We start from the raw sequence: 22,275 nt of genomic DNA, 5'->3' as shown, positions 1-22,275 counted from the left end.
ACAATGTGGCAAGGATATGATGTCACCAGGTCATGTCGTATGCTTTACAAGTAAAAAGAGATGGCAACCAGATGTTGGCGTCTGGAAAATGCTGTTCAGATGGCAACCTCGAGGGACACCAGATTATCAGTGGTAGAGCGACCCTGGCGAAAGCTGCCTTGATATGGAGCCAGTAGGCTTCATGACTCCAGGACCCAACCCAACTGCTGATGCACCATATGTTCTAGCAGCTTACAAAGAACGTTGGTGGGCTGGTAGCTATCCACATGAAGCCAGTTTTTACTTGGTTTGAGAAACGGAATGATGGTGCTCTACCGCTATTGCTATGGAAAGACACCATCACACCAGATCTGGTTAAAGATGAAGAGAAGATGTGGCTGTGGTTGGATCTGACTATGGATCCGTTCTGGCCCAGGAGCTGTGTCAGGGCAATGTGCAAGGGCACTGAGAAGTTCCCACTCTGTAAATGGGGCGTTATAGGATTTACTGTGACATGTAGTGGACGAGAGGACTTTCTCTTCTGGCCACCATTTGAGAGTGCGAAAGGCTGGGGGTAATTCTCTGATGCAGGTGCTCGCCAAAGTGCTCGCCAAAGTGCTCGCCAAAGTGCTCGCCAAAGTGCTCGCCAAAGTGCTCGCCAAAGTGCTCGCCAAAGTGCTCGCCAAAGTGCTCGCCAAAGTGCTCGCCAAAGTGCTCGCCAAAGTGCTCGCCAAAGTGCTCGCCAAAGTGCTCGCCAAAGTGCTCGCCAAAGTGCTCGCCAAAGTGCTCGCCAAAGTGCTCGCCAAAGTGCTCGCCAAAGTGCTCGCCAAAGTGCTCGCCAAAGTGCTCGCCAAAGTGCTCGCCAAAGTGCTCGCCAAAGTGCTCGCCAAAGTGCTCGCCAAAGTGCTCGCCAAAGTGCTCGCCAAAGTGCTCGCCAAAGTGCTCGCCAAAGTGCTCGCCAAAGTGCTCGCCAAAGTGCTCGCCAAAGTGCTCGCCAAAGTGCTCGCCAAAGTGCTCGCCAAAGTGCTCGCCAAAGTGCTCGCCAAAGTGCTCGCCAAAGTGCTCGCCAAAGTGCTCGCCAAAGTGCTCGCCAAAGTGCTCGCCAAAGTGCTCGCCAAAGTGCTCGCCAAAGTGCTCGCCAAAGTGCTCGGCAATCACGATTGTGTCGGTAGATAACATACCATTTATGTTAAGACCTGTTGGGGTCTGGTACCCAAAAAAGATGCATGATCTTCATCCAGACTTGTGAACGTGATGTATGGCATCCAATGGTCGACACACACCTCTCCCAACACACCTGCTTCCGTCGTTTTATAAGCTGGCGAATGTGGGTAGGGAATCACTTAAAGGTTATTAGGTGCTCTAGGGAAAGGTGCCGCTTGTGTCGCTGTAGAGTTCGCCGACGCTCTTTAATTGCCTCAGCGACTTCTGGCGACCACCAAGGGACTGTTTTTCGCCGGAGCACCCTAAAGAACGAGAGATCGCGTTTACCGCCGCAGAAACGATCTTTGTAGTGACCTGCTCAACGACAACATCGATGGCATCTTGTGGGGGAGATTCAGCGGTGAAAGCAGAGGTGAAGGCTTCCCAGTCCGCCTTGGTTAAAGCCCATCTGGGTAGGCGTCCATGGGCTTGACGCCAGGGGAGCGACAGGAAGAGGCGGAAGTGGTCACTATCACACAGGTCGTCACGTGCTCTCCAGTGGATAGATGGGAGAAGGCCATGACTGCAAACCGAGAAAGAGCAATGGCCGAATATGTGTCATGTGCCATACTGAATTGTGTGGGAGCACCTGTATTTAAGAAGCACCGGTCGAGTTGTGACAGTAAATTTTCCACCTCCCTACCTCGGACAGTAAGCATGGAGCCACCCACAGGTGTTTATGCTCGTTAAAATCTCCCAAGAGTAGGAAAGGTTTAGGGAGTTGATCAATCTGTGCAGCCATTACGTTTAGGGGTACTGCACCATCTGGGAGGAAGATATACATTGCAGACAGTTATTTCCAGCGACGTCCATATCCTGACAGCCATAGCTTCAAGAGGGATTTGAAGGGGCACAGGTTCCCTATATACCGAGTTCAGAACATAGATGCAAACTCCACCTCACACTCGATTATAGTCGCTACGGTTCCTGAAATATCCCTTATTGTCATGGAGGACATTGCCGGGAACCTGGATTCCTGGAGAGCAAAGCAGAAAGCAGGTGTAAAGCTTAACAGTTGCCACAATTCTACTGGAGGATTACATGATCGTGAGGCATGAAACACTCAATGAGGCAGCCTACGCTTCAGGGTCACCTGCTGCCACCAGATGAGTACCTGTGCCATCAACATCCATTGTGTCTGAGAACCCAGCGAGATCTAGGTCGTCAGCGGATGCAGGATCTGCACTTTATTCTCAGACACAGAGCTTGTAGGTAGTGGTGGTCTGGGTGCCACCGCAGTGCCTTGGTTGTTGGAGGTTTTTTTCTTTTTAGGTTTTTCTCGCTGCTCCTTAGGTTTGTCCAGCTGGGAGGGCTTCACTGATTCAGTCTCAGGCACTGAGGAGGACAGTGAAGCCCTATGACCTGTGGTTGCTTCAGCCATTGGCAGGTGTCAGGTTTGCAACTGGTAGGAACCTGGGAAAGGAATGACCCAAGGGATCCCTTCTTGGGGAGAGGAGCTGAAGAAGACTTACACTTCTCCAGCTGAGAGGAGGAGGAGGAGGAGGAGGAGCGTTTTGCTTCTGAAGTAGGTTGTTCAGACGCAACAAGGAGGGAAGACACCCCCCCCCCCCCAATCACCATCAAGGGGGCAGATCGAGTCTGATGGCTCAGAGCCAACTGTATTTGGCGGAATGGACGATGGTAGAACTGTTTCCATAGTGCCAGCGTAGGTTGACATATGCACAGGATGTAGCCTCTCACATTTTCTCTTAGCCTCTGCGTAGGTCAGTTGGTCCAGGGTCTTGTATTCCATTATTTTTCTGTCTTTCCTGCAGTCTGGCGAGCAAGGCGAATGGTGCTCTCTGCAGTTGACACAGATGGCAGGCAGGTCACAGGGATTATTGAGATGTGAAGCACGTCCACAATCCCGACAGGTGACGCTGGAAGTACAGTGGGAAGACATATGGGCAAACTTCCAACGCCGCATTGGTGCTTTAGGTCACAGCAGTAGACTATTACCTTGACCTTCTAGGATAATGTGTCACCCTCGAAGGCCAAGATGAAGGCTCTGGTGGACCCCTGTGGACGCGCCGCACGAAATGGACACCTAGCACCTCTAAATTGACGTGCAGCTCATCGTCACACTGTAAAAGGAGGTCCCTGTGAAATGATACCCTGGACCACATTTAAGCTCTTGTGGGGCGTGATGGAAACGAAAACATCCCCAAGCTTGTAACAGCCGAGTAGTGCCTCTGACTGAGCAGATGATGCTGTTTTCATCAAGACCGACTTGAGGTCGTATTGAAATTAGAACTTGATTGCTTAGAGACTTCTAGTGTTTGACCACTAGCAAGAAATGACATACTACGCTTCATGGTGTGTCATCTGTCCTGATGCCACCCACTCCTACCATGTACCCTCGCCACAGCCGCCATCCAGCTGCAGCAAAGGCCACCTGGCACGATGGCCATTGCCATGAGTCCCAATGTCCCACAGTGATGGCCATGTACTCCTTGGCATACATGGAGAGTTAACGGCGCAGACATCGGCAGAGTGGTTGGAGGCTACAACCAACAGGGTAAATTGCGGCACCACCACAAGAGACTGGCCACCATGCTGGATATCAGGCGCAAACAACCTAAGAAGTCCATTATTGTCGACAGCGCAGAAAGCAATACTGCACAGAGGATGGAGGAAAACACACCCATAAGGGCAGCCTTGCCCAACAGCTAGAGAATGAGCAGAAGTGCAGATCCATGTTGACGAAGGATGCGAGAGGTCTCAGTTCGTGATGTACACTATGCACCATGTAAGGTGCCCTTCAGCAATTGGCTCACTCTTCAGGAAAATTTCGGAAAATAGATGTCAAACCCTACAGGGAACCAACATATAAAGGCCAAAAGGTGAAACACTCCTTTTAGTCACCTCTTATGACAGACAGGAATACCTCGGGCATATTCTAATCCCCGGACCCACAGGTGGTGAGGTCTTTGATTCTGACATCAGAGAGCCCATTCCATTATTCCAAGTCTCGGATTCTGACGTTATAGAGCCAATATTCCAAGTCAGCCATCTTTACTTCTGATGTCAGAGAGCCTGCTCCAGTAACCAGAGACTTCGTATATATCAGAGCCAGTGTGCCCTGGTAACCATGTTCCATCACCATCTTTCATATCCAACCAAAATTTGAATTTCCCAAATTTTGTTGTTGGCAGGGGACAGGGAGGGAAATCCCATGACACATTGATGCTTGGTTACACCAACTGTCTGGGAACTCCCCTTGTGTTCTTACTGACCTGTTTCATTTTCTAAGTGTGCTACCAATAAATCGCACTCTTTGGTTTGCTTTCCTCAAAACATTACCTACGTTATCATTCAAATTTAAGTTATTCATAATTATAGTATTGTAGCTTACTGACACTGCTGGGTCCAGTGCCTTGGTAATTTTTTTGGCCGCCACAAGGGGCACTTTGAACAACACGACAAATAGGACTAACTGACCAATAAAGAACCTCCAGGCCACAGACCAATGAAGACCGCCATGATGGTGTTACTAGTGGCGAACACCTTCTGCTAATTCGAGCTGTTTCGTGTAGCTAGTTGGCGCTGAACATTACACTGAGCTATTGATAACTAGCTCTACTGGCAAATATTCAGTGTACATAGATGCGCACGTATGTCAGGCCTCTGCTTATAGCTAGCCATGGTCCCCACAAGTTGTCAAAAATTTAGCAGTTCTTGAGCAATGAGCTGAGTAAAATATATTTAAGCGTACTTCTGTCAACTAACATTTTGCTTGCCTGTCCAGATTTGTACGGTGACAGATCCCTTTAGCTATTTGCCAACCTATTATCATTAGCATGAGGACATAACATTTGGCTCTTTGGGTCATAATGTTTGCTAACTCGCATCATCAAAATAAATATTTAGTGTAAGTCACAGCGTTTAAATTGGGCGATTTGTCACGAACCAAAATTTAGAGGATTCCTTTTGGTACTCATGTGGATATTTACACCCTGTTCATTATTTAGAGCCAATTGCCACCTTTTGCCACATACTGACATCCCATGTAAATAATTTTGCAACTGGTTTTCAACCTCTGATGACTTGACAAGACGGGAAATGACAGGATCGTCTGCAAACAATCTGTAGGAATCTTGTGTTGATTAGAAGTTGCCTGTCAGGAATGGTGTCAGTGGCGAGGGGGATGGTGGGGGGCTAGGGATGGGATAACACACAGATACATATATTCTGATATATTTTTAGACTGTCCTAGGCAAATAGAAGGTACAATTTTTCTAAAGCCATTAAACACATCGCTCTGAAATTTGGACTACATGTTCAGAGAATATTTCTCTACAAAGTTTTAACACCATGTTAAGAAATATTTAATAGTTTTTGTCTTACAATTTTTTTTAAACAGATGCTTATTTTTTCTCTAATATTTTGCACTTTTTCTTCTGTAACTCTTGAATTATACAATATTTTTTTTACAATTTGTTATAAAAATGAAGGAAAGGTAGTAAATCATCATCATCATCATCATCATCATCATCATCATCATCATCATCATCATCATCATCTAAGACATTATGCCTTTCAGCATTCAGTCTGGAGCATAGCCCCCCCCCCTTATAAAATTCCTCCATGATCCCCTATTCAGTGCTAACATTGGTGCCTCTTCTGATGTTAAACCTATTACTTCAAAATCATTCTTAACCGAATCCAGGTACCTTCTCCTTGGTCTGCCCCGAACTACTCCTACCCTCTACTGCTGAACACATGAGTCTCTTGGGTAACCTTGCTTCTCCCATGCGTGTAACATGACCTCACCATCTAAGCCTGTGCGCCCTGACTGCTACATCTATAGTGTTCATTCCCAGTTTTTCTTTGATTTCCTCATTGTGGACACCCTCCTGCCATTGTTCCCATCTACTAGTACCTGCAATCATCCTAGCTAGTTTCATATTTGTATCCTCTACCTTGTTGATAAGGTAACCCAAATCCACCCAGCTTTCGCTCCCATACAACAAAATTGCTCGAAAGATTTAACGGTGCACAGATAACTTCCTTCTTGCAGAAGAGAATAGATCGTAGCTAAGCCCTCACTGCATTAGCTTTGCTACACCTTGCTTCCAGTTCTTTCACTATGTTGCCATCCCGTGAGAATATGCATCCTAAGTACTTGAAACCGTCCACCTATTCCAACTTTGTTCCTCCTATTTGGCACTCAATTGGTTTATACTTCTTTCCCATTGACATTACTTTCGTTTTGGAGATGCTAATCTTCATACCATAGACCTTACATGTCTGATCTAGCTCTGAAATATTACTTTTCAAACTTTCAATAGAATCTGCCATCACAACTAAGTCATCCGCATATGCGAAACTGCTTATTTTGTGTTCACATATCTTGATCTCACCCAGCCAGTCTATTGTTTTCAACATATGATCCATAAATAATATGAACAACAGTGGAGACAGGTTGTAGCCTTGTCTTACCCCTGAAACTACTCTGAACCATGAACTCAATTTACCGTCAACTTTAACTGCTGCCTGACTATCCATGTAAAGACCTTTAAATGCTTGCAAAAGCTTGCCTCCTATTCTATAATCTCGTAGAACAGACAACAGCTTGCTTCTAGGAACCCGGTCATATGCTTTTTCTGGATCTATAAAGCATAGATACAATTCCCTGTTCCACTCTTAACACTTCTCCATTATTTGCCGTAAGCTAAAGATCTGGTCCTGACAACCTCTAAGAGGCCTAAACCCACACTGATTTTCATCCAATTGGTCCTCAACTAATACTCGCACTTTCCTTTCAACAATACCTGAGAAGATTTTACCCACAACACTGATTAAAGAGATACCTCTGTAGTTGTTACAATCTTTTCTGTTTCCATGTTTAAAGATTGGTGTGATTACTGCTTTTGTCCAGTCTGATGGAACCAGTCCCAACTCCCAGGCCAATTCCATTATCCTCTGCAGCCATTTAAGACCTGACAGTCCACTGTATTTGACGAGTTCCGACTTAATTTCATCCACCCCAGCTGCTTTTTTGCACTGCAATCTATTGACCATTTTCTCTACTTCCTCAAATGTGATCCTATTTCCATCATCATTGCTATCCCATACTACCTCGAAATCTGAAATATTACTGATCGTATTTTCACCTACATTGAGCAACTCTTCAAAATATTCCCACCATCAGCCCAAGACATCCACAGGATTCACCAGCAGTTTTCCTGACCTGTCCAAAATACTTGTCATTTCCTTCTTACATCTCTTTCGAAGACTGCTAATTACACTCCAGAATGGTTTTCCAGCAGCTTGACCCATAGTCTCCAACCTGTTTCCAAAGTCTTCCCAAGATTTCTTCTTGGATGCTGCAGTTATCTGTTTGGCCTTGTTTCTTTCTTCAACATAACTTTCTCTGTCTACCTGAGTTCTAGTATGTAGCCATTTTTGGTACGCCTTCTTTTTCCTTTTACAGGCTGCCTTGACTATTATTCCACCAATCTGTTTGCTTCATCCTGCTTTTACACACTACTGTTCCAAGACATTCTTTAGCCACTTCTAGTACTGCGTCCCTGTACCTTGTCCATTCCTTTTCCAGTGGCTGTAATTGACTACATTCAACTAACTGGTACCTTTCTGAGAACGCTGTTATGTACTTGTGCCTGATTTCCTTATCCTGAAGCTTCTCCACTCATATCCTCCTACATATGGACCTGACCTCATGCACTTTCGGTCTGACAATCCCAATTTCACTGCAGATTAAATAATGATCAGTGTCATCAAAGAATCCCTTGAATACACGTTTGTCCCTCACAGCCTTCCTGAATACCTGATCTGTTATTCTATAGTCAATGACAGATTTGGTTCGCCTGCCTTCCCAAGTATACTGGTTTATGTTCTTATGTTTAAAAAAAGGAGTTTGTGATTACTAAGCCCATACTGGCACAGAAACACAAGAGTTGTTTCCCGTTCCTGTTTGCCTGCATATCCTCTCCAAATTTACCTATAACCTTTTCATACCCATCTGTTCGATTTCCAATCCTAGCGTTAAAATCACCCATGAGCAGAACACTGTTCTTGTCCTTTACTCTAACAACTACATCACTGAGTGCCTCATAAAAACTATCCATCTTATCTTGATCTGTCCCTTCACAATGCGAATGTACTGGCACTATCCTTATTTTCTTGCTAGACACTGTCAAATCTATCCACATCAGTCGTTCGTTTACATACCTTATTGCAACTACGCCGGGTTCCATTTGTTTCCTGATGTAAAGCCCTACACCCCATTGTGCTATTCCTGATTTGACTCCTGACAGGTAGACCTTGTATTCTCCCACTTCCTCTTCTTTCTCACCACTTACCTGAATGTCACTAACAGCTAAAACGTCCAGCCCAATCTTACTTCCAGCCTCTGCCAACTCTACCTTCTTCCCACAGTAGCCCCCAATTGGTATTGATAACTCCCCATCTCATTACCATTTGTTTGCCAAGTCGTATCTTAGGAGTCCCTGGTTTGTCAGTTACAGGTGGGACTCCATCACCTCCAAAGGTCCGAGGCATTTTGCTCTGATTGTTGCCAGCATCATATTTATAGTACCAGGGAAGCAGGTTGCTAGCCTTACTTGCCCCGAGTCCCATTGTGTTTTACCCTTAACGGTTGAGGGACTAACCGGTGGATTTGGTAGTCTTTGCCATATGAGCACAAAGGTGACCACGACTCAGAATACGTCCGAGATGCCCAGCCTTATTCCACAGTAACTGGTATCCCAACTGTCGGGACCACTTACTTGGCCACTCATATGTTGCCCATGGTTCATGAACTAGGACATGACTACAGGAACAAACACCATGAAATTGTGTATAAATTTCATTAATATACTGTTAGCAGTTTGAGAAAATGTTCCTCAAAAATGAAAATTTTAAAGTTATGGGAAATGGCTTTCATAGTTTTTTAATACATTCCTGCCCCCATATGATGGATCATCAGCATCCTCTTCTTTTTCCAGCGTTATTTTCCTTTTCACTGGTCTTTTCTTCCCTTTTGCTGCATGTTTTAGGCTTTTATCTCTTCTTCCTGCACCTCTTAGTCTTTCTTCTTCAATTAGGCGCATTGTGGAAATGGTGGTGTGTCCTGGTTGGAAACATGACGTTTCAGTACATCACATTTGATAATGTTTCCTTCACTGTATGTTGCCACTGCATCACACACCCCAAACTGCAATGTGTATCTGTACACTCTTTTGGGAATCCTAATCCAAATTAAATTATTTACACTTTCATTTGGATTTTGTCTTTTCCTACGTAACACTTTTCCAGTAAACTTGGCAGTAATAAACCTCTGAATATGGGCTTAATTACATCACTTACAGCATTTGGAACACTATTTTTATGGGCATATTCCTTTCCTGATTGGTACTTACACCATGAGTCATCACCTGTGGAGAGCAGTGCATGTTGCAGTCGCTCATTTGTTGACACAGTATGAAAAAATTAATTCCCATACTGCTCTCCTTACATGTTCAGTGCTTCTTGTATGTTGCCGAACTGCACACCCATAATACCTCTCCAATCTATCAATTGCTTCATCAGTCAATCTTCCTCTTCCTCCAAGGGTCTTACCATCACTAAGCTTCTGGGATCTTAATGTCTGCTTTAGTTTGTGCAAGTGAACCCCCATGCTCTGGTTGGTTTATGGGATTAAAGGGACCATACTACTACGGTCATCGGTCCCTTAAAAAAAAAAAAACCTCCTAAAGAGAAGAAAAACGAACAACAGGAAAGAAGGCAGACGACACAAAACAAGAAATACTGAAAGAACAGACAAAACAAAGTAAAACCACACAGAGTGTGGCGGTGGTTCGCCGACCATAGGGATAAAAAAAAAAGGAAAAGCCAACCACCGAGAACACATTAAAAACTCAGTTTAAAATCGTAGGCCAAAAGCCAGAATCAACACAATACAATAAAATGAAACAGAAACACTCAGATTAAACGATAAAAACCCTCTGACCGAATAAAACGTAAAACTAAGTCAGCCATAGCAGAGTCATCTGTTAAAAGCGCAGGGAGCGTGTCAGGCAGTGCGAACGACTGCCTGAGCACAGCTAAAAGTGGACAGTCCAATAAAATGTGGACCACTGTCAAAACGGAGCCGCAGCGACATAAAGGTGGGTCAGCCATGTGTGCCCAATGCGCAGCCAGCAGAGAACAACAGACTCCTAGCGAGAGGCCCGCAAGTAGGACCGCCATGCAGCCATTTGAAGGCGATAAGGTGTTTGATTGAGGGATGTCGCTTGTGACGCTGGAGCGCCCGCCGGCGAGCTTTAATCGCTTCAGCGATCTCAGGCGACCACCAAGGCACAGTCCGCCGCCGAGGGGACCCAGAAGAACGGGGAATGGCAGATTCGGTGGCAGTAACGATGCCGGTGGTGACCGATTGAACCACTGCATCAATGTCATCGTTAGAGAGAGGCTCAATAGCGGCAGTGGAGGAGAACAAGTACCAGTCAGCCTTATTCATAGCCCATCTGCTAGGGCGCCCAGAAGACTGATGCTGTGGCAGTGACAGAAAGATCAGAAAGTGGTCACTACCACAAAGGTCGTCATGCACTCTCCACTGGACAGACGGTAAGAGGCTAGGGCTTCAGATGGAAAGGTCAATGGCGGAGTATGTGCCATGCGCCACACTGAAGTGTGTGAAGGCACCATCATTTAATATCGAGAGCTCGAGCTGCGCCAATAAATGCTCAACGATGGCGCCTCGACCTGTGGCCACTGACCCACCCCACAGATGGTTATGGGCGTTACAGTCGCCCAGTAATAAGAAAGGTGGCGGCAATTGGGCTATCAGAGCAGCCAGGCCATGCTGCGCGACATCACCATCCGATGGAAGGTAAAGACTGCAGACGATAACAGCCTGTGGCGTCCACACCCGAACAGCGACAGCCTCTAAAGGTGTGTGGAGAGGTACAGACTTGCTGTGAAGAGAGTTCAGGACATATATGTAGACGCCACTAGACACCCTATCATAAGCTGCCCGGTTCTTATAATAACCCCGATAGCCACGGAGGGCGGGGGTTCGCATTGCCGGAAACCAAGTTTCCTGCAGAGCAATGCAGAGGAAAGGGTGAAGGCTGATAAGTTGGCGGAGCTCAGCTAGATGGTGGAAGAAACCGCTGCACTTCCACTGGAGGATGGTGTTGTCCATGGCTGAGAAAGGCTTGGCGGGACTGAGAAGGCATATTACGCCGCTGGATCACCTGCTGCCTCTGATGGAGCACCCGTGCAAATTCTATCCATTGCGTCTGAGGGACCGGCGAGATCGAGGTCCTCAGCTGACGCAAGAATCTCCACCTCATCCTCAGACGCAAAGCTTGTAGGTAGCTGTTGAGTAGGAGCCACCGCAGGTGCCTTGGTCTTCCGGAACCGAAGATGATGGCGAAGCTCGACAACCAGCAACCTGTGGCTTCTTCAGCCACTGGTTGGCGTCTGCTGTGCCGCTGGTAGGAACCTGGGAAAGGAGTGACCCAAGGGATCCCTTCCGAGCGAGAGAAGCCGAAGAAGACTTACGCTTCTCCGGCTTAGAAGTGGGGACTGGTGTCCCTGGTGGTTTAGTGGGTGCTGCTCCCAAGGTAGATGGTGTGGGAGCAACAGGAAGAGAAGGGGCCCCCATCGTCAAGGGAGCAGGTGAGGTCCTCTGACGCTGAGAGCCAACTGTCTGTGGTGCAGCTAAAGGAGCTGGAGCAGGAGGCATAAGATGACATCATGCGCACGGGATGTAGCCGTTCAAATTTCCGCTTAGCCTCAGTATAAGTCAGTCGGTCCAGGGTCTTATATTCCATGATTTTGCGCTCTTTCTGTAAGATCCTGCAGTCTGGCGAGCAAGGTGAATGAGGCTCTCCACAGTTGACACAGATGGGAGGCGGAGCACACGGATTATCGGGATTAGATGGGCGTCCGCAATCTCGACATGTGAAGCTGGAAGTACAGCGGGAAGACATATGGCCGAACTTCCAGCACTTAAAGCACCGCATCGGGGGAGGGATATAGGGCTTGAAGTCACAACGGTAGACCATCACCTTGACCTTCTCCAGTAATGTATCACCCTCGAAGGCCAAGATGAAGGCACCAGTAGCAACCTGATTGTCCCTCAGACCCCGATGAACGCGCCGGACCAAATGAACACCTCTACGCCTCAAGTTGGCGCGCAGCTCCTTATCAGACTGCAGAAGTAGGTCCCTATGGAAAACAGCACCCTGGACCATATTTAAACTCTCATGTGGTGTGATGGTAACGTTAACATCCCCCAACGTGTCACAAGCAAGCAACCTGCGTGACTGGGCGGGGGATGCTGTTTTTATCAAAACTGACCCAGAGCACATTTTAGAGAAGCCCTCCACCTCCCCAAACTCATCCTCCAAATGCTCTACAAAGAACTGAGGCTTCATGGATACAAAGGATTCCCATCAGCTCTGGTACAGACGAGATACCTGGGCGAATACATGTCACTATCATTCATTGCCTGTCGTTCCTCCCATGGTGTGGCCAGGGATGGGAATGATTTGGGGTCATAAACGTTAGCTTTGAAATGAGCCCTTGAACGCTTAGAGACTGCTGGTGGCTGGCCATCAGCAAGAGATGATGTACCACGCTTCTTTGCAGGACATCTGCCCTGATGCCACCTACTCCGACCAAGGGCCCTCCCCATGGGCGCCACCCAGCCACAGCAAGAGCCACCTGGCAGGATGGCCATTGCCAGGAGTCCTGATGCCCCAGGGAGATTGCCTTCTACTCCTTGGCATACATGGTGAGTAAACGGCGCAGGCATCAGTAGAGCGATCCCTGTGTTGTCAGGGGGGCTACAACCAACAGGGTACATGGCAGCCCCACCACAACGGACTGGCTACCGTGCTGGATCTTAGGTCCAAAAATGTATAAGGTGGTCATCGCAGCGAAAAGTGCAGCGTGGTAATCGCACCCAGGGACGGATCCTCGCCCAAGAGATGGAGGACGAGCGGGACACCATTGTAACGACGAGAAAGCCGGCTAAAGGTCTCAATGCACAACAGATACAGTGCACCATATAAGGTGCTCTTCCCCAATTGCCTCGCTCTTCGGAACAATTTAGAAAGATGGAGGTCAAACCCGAGAGGGGACCATCATGTAAGGCCGAAAAGGTTGAGACTCCTTTTAGTTGCCTCTTACGGCAGGCAGGAATACTGCGGGCCTATTCTAACCCCTGAACCCGCAGGGGGACCCCATGCTCTTATGCACATCCCAATGCACTTTATAGCCCTTAGAATCACCATCTCTTAGATAGATAGTGTTTTATACATTATACCACTCCTGTAATCTGGAAAAAATTGCTTTCACTACCTCTACTACCATTGCTCCAATCGTGCCGTGAAAATTAGCTTCACAACTTTGACTATGTTTACCCTTGGAATTGCCCTTACATCTACAATGTTTTGAGAGAATATCAATCACTTTGTAACTGTCTCCACTGGTAGCTGTCAACACCATTTAGAGATTGAAGACCTCTACATTGCCATGTTCCATCAAAATCAACAGTTAAATCTCCACAATTCCCATTATCTGTCACAACTTCAACTGCTTCAACTGCTTTAGTCATTGTTGCTTGAGCAATGTCTTCAGCAGAAGATCCCACCAATTCATTATAAAATCCAAACTTGGTTGGTGAAATCGGCAAGCTCTTAACTCCACATAACATTGTCCCTGCAGCACTGCCCTTGCCAGTGCAATGCAAGACCTACACTAACCTAACATTTATGTCATACACCTTCTTTCCACAATTACCACTACAAGGAGTACTGTTACAATTAGAAAACAAAACTTCTGCAGCAGATTTGTTACACTTCAATAACATTTTACATGCCAAACCAATGTGTGAAGCTATTTTCAATTCCAGTCCTCTTTCTTTGAAAGCTTGGCATAATACATTATGTTTCAAAATATTAGAGAGCAGGGAAATGTTAATTATTTCATTCGCATCAATACTGCCACTTTCATAGTTATCAAATTTTTCTTTGCTGTCACAAAGTGTCTAGCTGGAAGTAGTTTTATCACGTTCATTTGGAGTAGTCGGTGAAGCAGTCTGAGCAGCATCTCCCTTTGAAACAACAAAAGATTTCTTCTTCCACTCATTGTGCCTTTTCTTAAGCACTCAGTTGCTGAAACGGGGCATATTGATATCCACAAATCAAATAAATGAAACAGGTATGAGCAAAATTGATCAAATATGGAACTCCTTACCATCGATGAAAATGTCTCCAAATAAGGAGCACCCTAAAGGACTCCTTACCATAGACATGACACTGTCTACGATTATGGCAAAAAACATGCAAAGAAAACAGGAAGAGAAGAAAAATGCTGTAGAGGAAAGTAAAACAAAAATGGAGCGTCAAAAATGCCACAGGAAATTGTCACTGGCTGGACACTTACATAAAATAAGGGTGAGCCAGTCACCCTGTGAACAATTAAGACCCTCTCCGTAAAATACTGGTAAAACAGTACAGAACTTTAAAACTTTAACCACCTTCGGTTGAGTATTGCGTAAAAGAGATGGCAGATCCGCTGAAAGGCAGCCATGGCCTGCTGGTCAGAAAATTAAATGCAATCCAATAAAACGTGGCGCTCAGTGATCTGGGCAGCACAAGCACCACACATTGGACAGTCCTCTCGCTGGGCAGGAAGCCATGCATCATAGGACTGTGGCCTATCCAAAGCTGAGTGAGTAGAACCTCATCGTATCTACGAGGCTGGAAGGAGGTACACCATACACGCATTGTGGGCTTGACTAAAAAAAAAGCTTATAGTCAGTCATTTCCAGCCACTCATCTTCCCACTGACATGACTCATGAGCTCAACAGCGAGGTGAGTGCGTGCAGGGGGATGGATTCAATGAAATACTTGTCGATGGAGACACGCCTCCTTGGCTGCAAGATCCACCCTTTCATTCCCAGCAATGCTGACGTGCCCTGGAATCCAGCAGAAAGCCACCACCTTCCCCAGTCGCCATAGTTTTAGGAGGGTATCTTGGATTCTCTGGACTATTTAATCTGCTGGATACAAACATCGCAACGAGTGGAGGGCACTTAGGAAGTCGGAACAGACAAGGCATTTAGGATGGGAAGTACATCTCATATGCTCCAGTGCCCATAAGATCGCAGACAATTCTGCATCAAAGACAGTGAACGCCTGAGGCAGTTGGACCTTGAGGACACGATCCGGAAAAACAACAGAGCAACCAATGGAATCCCCCCCGTTTCGACCCATGCGTATAAACAGCTACATAGTTGTGGTGCTCAGATAAAATAGCAGAAAATGTTGCATTAAAAACTGTGGCAGGAGTGCATTCTCTCTTGTACTGCACCAGATCTAAAATCACTCTGGGCCTCTCCAGTAACTAGGGTGACAGGAAGTTGAAACCCTGGATTTGGGGTCGTACAGACTCCACACCGAGGGATTCCAGCACACATTGCACACAGATCCCAAGCCGCATCATGGCCTGAGGATGGTGGGAAAAAAGACGATTCAGAGGCAGATGAGCATCATATGGTGAACAGGTGAGGTTGGAACTGTAAGAAACTTACAAGCCTGGTGCACCAGTAGGAGCTGCCACCAGATGGTAAGTGGTGGTTCCCCGGCCTCAGCGCAGAGGCTAGGTATGGGACTGGTCCAATAAGCACTTGTGGCCTGACGAATCCCCACATGGTGGACAGCACCAAGGATCCGCAAATACGAGGGCCTAGCTGAACCATACACAAGGCACCCATAGTCCAACCATCAATGCAAAAAAGCCTGATAAAACTGGAGGAGACGCGCCCTGTGCGCCCCCTAAGATCTGTGGCTAAGGCGCTTGAGGATACTCAGCGTCTTCCACGAGCTTTTAAGACTCACAGGGTGTGGCAACAACAACAATCTGGAGTCAAAAATGAGGCCCAGAAATCGCGTTGTTGTTGTTGTTGTTGTTGTTGTTGTTGTCGTCGCCTTCAGTCCTGAGACTGATTTGATGCAGCTCTCCATGCTACTCTATCCTGTACAAACCTCTTCATCTCCCAGTACCTACTGCAGTCTACATCCTTCTGAATCTGCTTGGTGTATTCATCTCTTGGTCTCCCTCTACGATTTTTACCCTCCACGCTGCCCTCCAATACTAAATTGGTGATCCCTTGATGCCTCAGAACATGTCCTACCAACCGATCCCTTCTTTTTGTCAAGTTGGGCCACAAACTCCTCTTCTCCCCAATTCTATTCAATACCTCCATTACGTGATCTACCCATCTAATCTTCAGCATTCTTCTGTAGCACCACATTTCGAAAGCTTCTATTCTCTTCTTGTCCAAACTAGTTATTGTCCATGTTTCACTTCCATACATTGCTATGCTCCATACAAATACTTTCAGAAACGACTCCCTGACCATTAAATCTATACTCGATGTTAACAAATTTCTCTTCTTCAGAAACGCTTTCCTTGCCATTGCCAGTCTACATTTTATATCCTCTCTACTTCTACCATCATCAGTTATTTTGCTCCCCAAATAGCAAAACTCCTTTACTACTTCAAGTGTTTCATTTCCTAATCTAATTCCATCGGCATCACCCGACTTAATTCGACTACATTCCATTATCCTCGTTTTGCTTTTGTTGATGTTCATCTTATATCCTCCTTTTAAGACACTGTCCATTCCGTTCAACTGCTCTTCCAAGTCCTTTGCTGTCTCTGGCAGGATACGATGTCATCGGCAAACCTCAACGTTTTTATTGCTTCTCCATGGATTTTAATACCTACTCCGAATTTTTCTTTTGTTTCCTTCACTGCTTGCTCAATATACAGATTGAATAGCATCGGGGAGAGGCTACAACCCTGTCTTACTCCCTTCCCAACCACTGTTTCCCTTTCATGTCCCTCAACTCTTATTACAGCCATCTGGATTCTGTACAAATTGCAAACAGCCCTTCGCTCCCTGTATTTTACCCCTGCCACCTTTAGAATTTGAAAGAGTATTCCAGTCAACATTGTCAAAAGCTTTCTCTAAGTCTACAAATGCTAGAAACGTAGGTTTGCCTTTCCTTAATCTATTTTGTGAGATAAGTCGTAGGGTCAGTATTCCCTCACGTGTTCCAGTATTTCTACTGAATCCAAACTGATCTTCCCCGAGGTCGGCTTCTACTAGTTTTTCCATTCGTCTGTAAAGAATTCGTGTTAGTATTTTGCAGCTGTGGCTTATTAAACATTGTTCGGTAATTTTCACATCTGTCAACACCTGCTTTCTTTGGGATTGGAATTGTTGGTTGGTTGGTTTGTGGGGGTTAAAGGGACCAGACTACTTAGGTCATCGGTCCCTTGTTCCACGACCATAATAATACACGAAGAAAAGTCCAACAAGCAATAAACACATAACGGAGACGACAAGGGACGACACAGTACAAGAAAGACATAGACGAAGACCAGAGAAAAGAGATTAAAAGACACACAGAGTGCGACGGTCATTGGCCGACCATGAAAATAAAACTGGAAAGGCCAACAACCAAGGGACACATTAAAACACCACAAACTAAAACCCCAGGCCAGAAGCCACTTGTCGACACTAAAAAAAATAAAAAGGGACTCTCATATTGAATGATAAAAACCCCCTGCTCGAATAAAACGGAGAACTAAGTCAGCCATAGTAGAGTCATCGGTTAAAAGAGCAGAGAGTGTATCAGGCAGCGCGAACGTCTGCCTGAGGGCAGTTAAAAGTGGGCAGTCTAGTAAGACGTGTACCACGGTCAGGGCCAATCCGCAGCGACAGAGAGGCGGGTCGTCACGGCACAAGAGATACGCGTGCGTGAGCCGGGTATGTCCTATGCGGAGCCGGCAGAGGACGACAGCGTCCTTGCGAGACCCCCGCATGGAGGAGCGCCACACACTGGTTGTCTCCTTGACTGCCCGAAGTTTGTTGGGAGAGGGCAGGGTGCGCCACTCATCACGCCAAGCAGCAAGGACCTTCTGCCGCAATACGGATCGGACGTCACTCTCTAAAAGACCGATCTCCATGGCCGGGGAACTGACCGCCTGTTTCGCCAGTTCGTCAACCCGCTCGTTACCCGGGATGCCGACGTGACCCGGGGACCAAACAAAGGTGACAGAGCGGCCGCAACGGACGAGAGTATGGAGGGACTCCTGGATGGCCATCACCAGACGGGAACGAGGGAAACACTGGTCAAGAGCTCGTAAACCGCTCAGGGAGTCACTACAGATGACAAAGGACTCACCTGAGCGGGAGCGGAGAAACTCTAGGGCACGATAGATGGCAACCAACTCGGCAGTGTATACACTGGAGCCAGCTGCCAATGACCGTTGCTCACAATAATCCCGTACAGTGAGAGCGTAACCAGTGTGACCAGAGACCACCGAACCGTCGGTGTAGGCCACCGCCGCGTTCGGAAACTCGGCCAGGATGGAAAGAAAGCGGCGGTGGAGGGCCTCCGGAGGCACTGAGACCTTCGGACCCTGTGCCAAGTCGAGCCGAAGGCACGGTCGGGGCACACTCCACGGGGGCAGACGGAGATTGGCCCGGAAAACAGGCGGCAGAGGAAAAAAGTCAAGGCCACGGAGAAGGTCCCGGAGGCGAACCGCAATGGGATACCCTGACCGGGGCCGCCTGTCTGGAACATGGACGATCGAGCGCGGGAACAGGAGACGGTAGTTTGGATGCCCTGGCATGCTATAAACGTGCGCGGCATAGGCGGCCAGAAGGCGGTCACGCCGGAACCGCAATGGAGGGACACCAGCCTCCACAAGTATGCTGTCGACGGGGCTTGTCCGGAACGCTCCCGTGGCGAGGCGGATCCCGCAGTGGTGTATGGGATCCAGCAATCGCAATGCTGAAGGCGAGGCAGAACCGTACGCCACACACCCATAATCAAGGCGGGACTGGATCAGCGCTTGATATAGGTGGAGGAGGGTGGACCGGTCGGCACCCCACCTGGTGTGGCTTAAGCAACGGAGAGCGTTTAAGTGCCGCCAGCATGTTTGCTTCAGCTGCCTAATATGGGGCAGCCAAGTCAACCGGGTATCGAACACCAGTCCCAAGAACCGATGCGTCGCGACCACAGCAAGAGGTTCACCGTCAAGGTAAAGGCGCGGCTCAGGGTGAACCGTGCGACGCCGGCAGAAATGCATAACGCAGGTCTTCGCGGCCGAAAACTGGAAGCCGTGCGCTACAGCCCATGACTGCGCCTTGCGGATGGCACCTTGCAGCTGCCGTTCAGCAGCGGCGATGCCACTGGAGCTGTAATATAGGCAGAAGTCGTCCGCATATAAAGAAGCCGCGACGGACGACCCCACCGCCTCAACGAGCCCATTGATGGCAATTAAAAACAGGGACACACTGAGGACAGACCCCTGTGGGACCCCGTTCTCCTGGACCCGGAAGGAACTATGCGACGCAGCTACTTGCACGCGGAAGGAACGATACGAAAGAAAATTCTGAATAAAAATCGGGAGCGGGCCCCTAAGGCCCCACCCATGAAGTGTGGCCAGGGTGTGATGGCGCCAAGTCGTATCGTATGCCTTCCGCATGTCGAAGAAGACGGCAACCAGATGTTGGCGGCGCGCAAAGGCTGTACGGATGGCAGACTCCAGGGAGACCAGATTATCGACGGCAGAGCGGCCTTTACGGAACCCACCCTGAGACGGAGCCAGAAGGCCCCGAGACTCGAGGAGCCAACTCAACCTCCGGCTCACCATACGTTCCAGCAACTTGCAAGGAACGTTGGTGAGGCTTATGGGGCGATAGCTGTCCACCTCCAGCGGGTTCTTGCCAGGTTTCAATACGGGGAGGACTATGCTTTCCCGCCATTGACACGGGAAAACACCCTCGACCCAGACGCGATTGAAAAGATCTAGGAGGCGTCGCTGGCAAGGCACTGAGACGTGTTTCAGCATCTGGCTGTGAATGCGGTCTGGTCCAGGAGCCGTATCAGGGCAAGCAGAAAGTGCGCTCTGGAATTCCCATTCGCTGAAAGGAGCATTGTACGACTCCGCGTGGCGCGTGTGAAAGGAAAGCCTCCGACTTTCCAACCGCTCTTTCCGGGAGCGGAAGGCCAACGGGTAGTTCGTTGACGCGGAACACTGAGCAAAATGCTCTGCTAACCGGTCCGCAATCGTGTCGGAGTCGGTGCACACTGCTCCATTCAGCGAAAGCCCAGGGACAGAGACAGGTGGCCGATAGCCTTGGAGTCGCCGAATCTTGGCCCAAACCTGCGATGCAGAGGTACGGACGCCAATGGTGGAAACATAACGTTCCCAGCACTCCTGCTTCCGTTGGCGAATAAGGCGTCGGGCTCGGGCGGGGAAGTGTTTAAAAGCAATGAGGGTCTCCAACGACTGGTGCCGCTTATGGCGCTGAAGAGCCCGCCGGCGATCTCGAATCGCCTCTGCGATCTCGGGCGACCACCACGGCACAGTCCTCCGCCGAGGTGACCCGGATGTACAGGGAATCGCAGATGCCGCCGCAGAAACGATGCTGGTGGTGACCGACTGAACCACCGCATCAATCGGATCAGTGGAAGGAGGTGCAATCACTGCGACAGATGTAAATAAGTCCCAATCAGCCTTATTCAGAGCCCATCTGGAGGGGCGTTCAGAAGAGTGACGCTGTGGCAGTGACAGAAAGATGGGGAAATGGTCACTACCACATAAGTCGTCATGGACCCTCCAGTGGATGGATGGTGAAAGTCCGGGGCTGCAAATAGAAAGGTCAATGGCCGAAAACGAGCCATGGACCGCACTAAAGTGGGTCGCCTCTCCCGTGTTTAAAAGGCAGATGTCAAGCTGTGACAGAAGAGTCTCGACATCTCTGCCCCGGCCAGTAATCGCGGCGCTACCCCACAAGGGGTTATGGGCGTTAAAGTCGCCCAGCAACACAAAGGGAGGCGGCAGTTGTCCTATCAATGCAGCCAACACATGACGAGAGACATCACCATCCGGCGGAAGGTACAAACTGCAGACAGTAATAGGCTGAGGCGTCCACATCCGTACAGCGACAGCCTCTAAGGGTGTATGAAGAGGCACACACTCGCTGTAGATGGAGTTAAGGACGTAGACGCAGACTCCACCAGACACCCTCTCATAAGCTGCCCGGTTCTTATAATAACCCCGATACCCTCGTAGGGCAGGGGTCCGCATTGCCGGAAACCACGTTTCCTGGAGGGCAATGCAGAAGAAAGGGTGACTGCTGACGAGTTGGCGGAGCTCAGCAAGGTGGTGGAAAAAACCGCTGCAGTTCCACTGGAGAATCACTTTGTCCATGGGCGAAATAGGCGTGAAGGGACCGAGGAGGCAGATCACGTCACTGGGTCACCTGCTGTCACCGATCGAGGACCAGTACAATCGGCGTCCTTGGCGTCTGAGGGTATGGCGAGATCCAGGTCCTCAGCGGACGCCAGGATCTCCACCTCATCCTCAGACGCAGAGCCTGTATGGAGCGGTGGGGTGGATGCCACCGCGCATTCCTTGGCCTTAGAGGCCTTCTTCTTCTTCGTCTTCTCTCTCTGCTCCTTGGGCTTTACTGGCTGGGAGGGCTCCACCGAGTCAGTCTCCGGGACGGAGGAGGAGCGGGAAGCCCTGCGACCAGCCACTGGCCTGCTTTTCAGCCATTGGCTGACGTCACCCTTCCCAGAGGTGGAAACCTGGGAAGGGAGGGACCCGAGGGATCCCTTGCGAGAGAGAGTCGCTGAAGAAGTCGGACGCTTCTCCGGCTTAGAGTTGGGGACTTGTGTCCCCGATGGTTGGGGGGTCGTTGCTCCTGAGGTAGGTGGTGCAGGAGCAACAGATGGGGAAGTGCCCCCCACCATCAAGGGGGCAGGTGTAGTATTCCGGCTCAGAGTGTTCAGTGGAATCGGTGCAGCAGATGACAAAACTACTGTTTTGGCAGCGGTGGCATAGGAGCTGGTCAGAGCCACAGGATGTAGCCTCTCGTATTTCCGCTTAGCCTCAGTATAGGTCATGCGGTCCAGGGCCTTATATTCCATGATCCTTCGTTCTTTCAGTAGAACCTTGCAGTCTGGCGAGCAAGGGGAATGGTGTTCGCCGCAGTTCACACAGATGGGAGGCGGCGCACA

The 22,275-nt window shown here is 48.6% G+C and overlaps 1 protein-coding gene across 1 annotated transcript; it reads right to left on the bottom strand.

Moving 5' to 3' along the window:
• Positions 1-575: 575 nt before the first annotated feature.
• LOC126298171 (uncharacterized) lies at positions 576-4,295 on the bottom strand (the record flags this gene model as incomplete). The annotated part of the gene is made up of 2 exons (XM_049989481.1): positions 4,273-4,295; positions 576-1,125 (listed from the first exon to the last, which is right to left on the bottom strand). Coding segments are annotated over exons 1-2 (573 nt in total), but the record flags the coding sequence as incomplete, so codon positions are not given.
• Between the last annotated feature and the right edge of the window lie 17,980 nt (positions 4,296-22,275).

This window comes from Schistocerca gregaria, chromosome X (genome assembly GCF_023897955.1).
Source record: "Schistocerca gregaria isolate iqSchGreg1 chromosome X, iqSchGreg1.2, whole genome shotgun sequence".
Taxonomy (NCBI): domain Eukaryota; kingdom Metazoa; phylum Arthropoda; class Insecta; order Orthoptera; family Acrididae; genus Schistocerca; species Schistocerca gregaria.
Note: the sequence above shows the minus strand (reverse complement) of the source record. Positions and strands in the feature narration are given on the sequence as shown.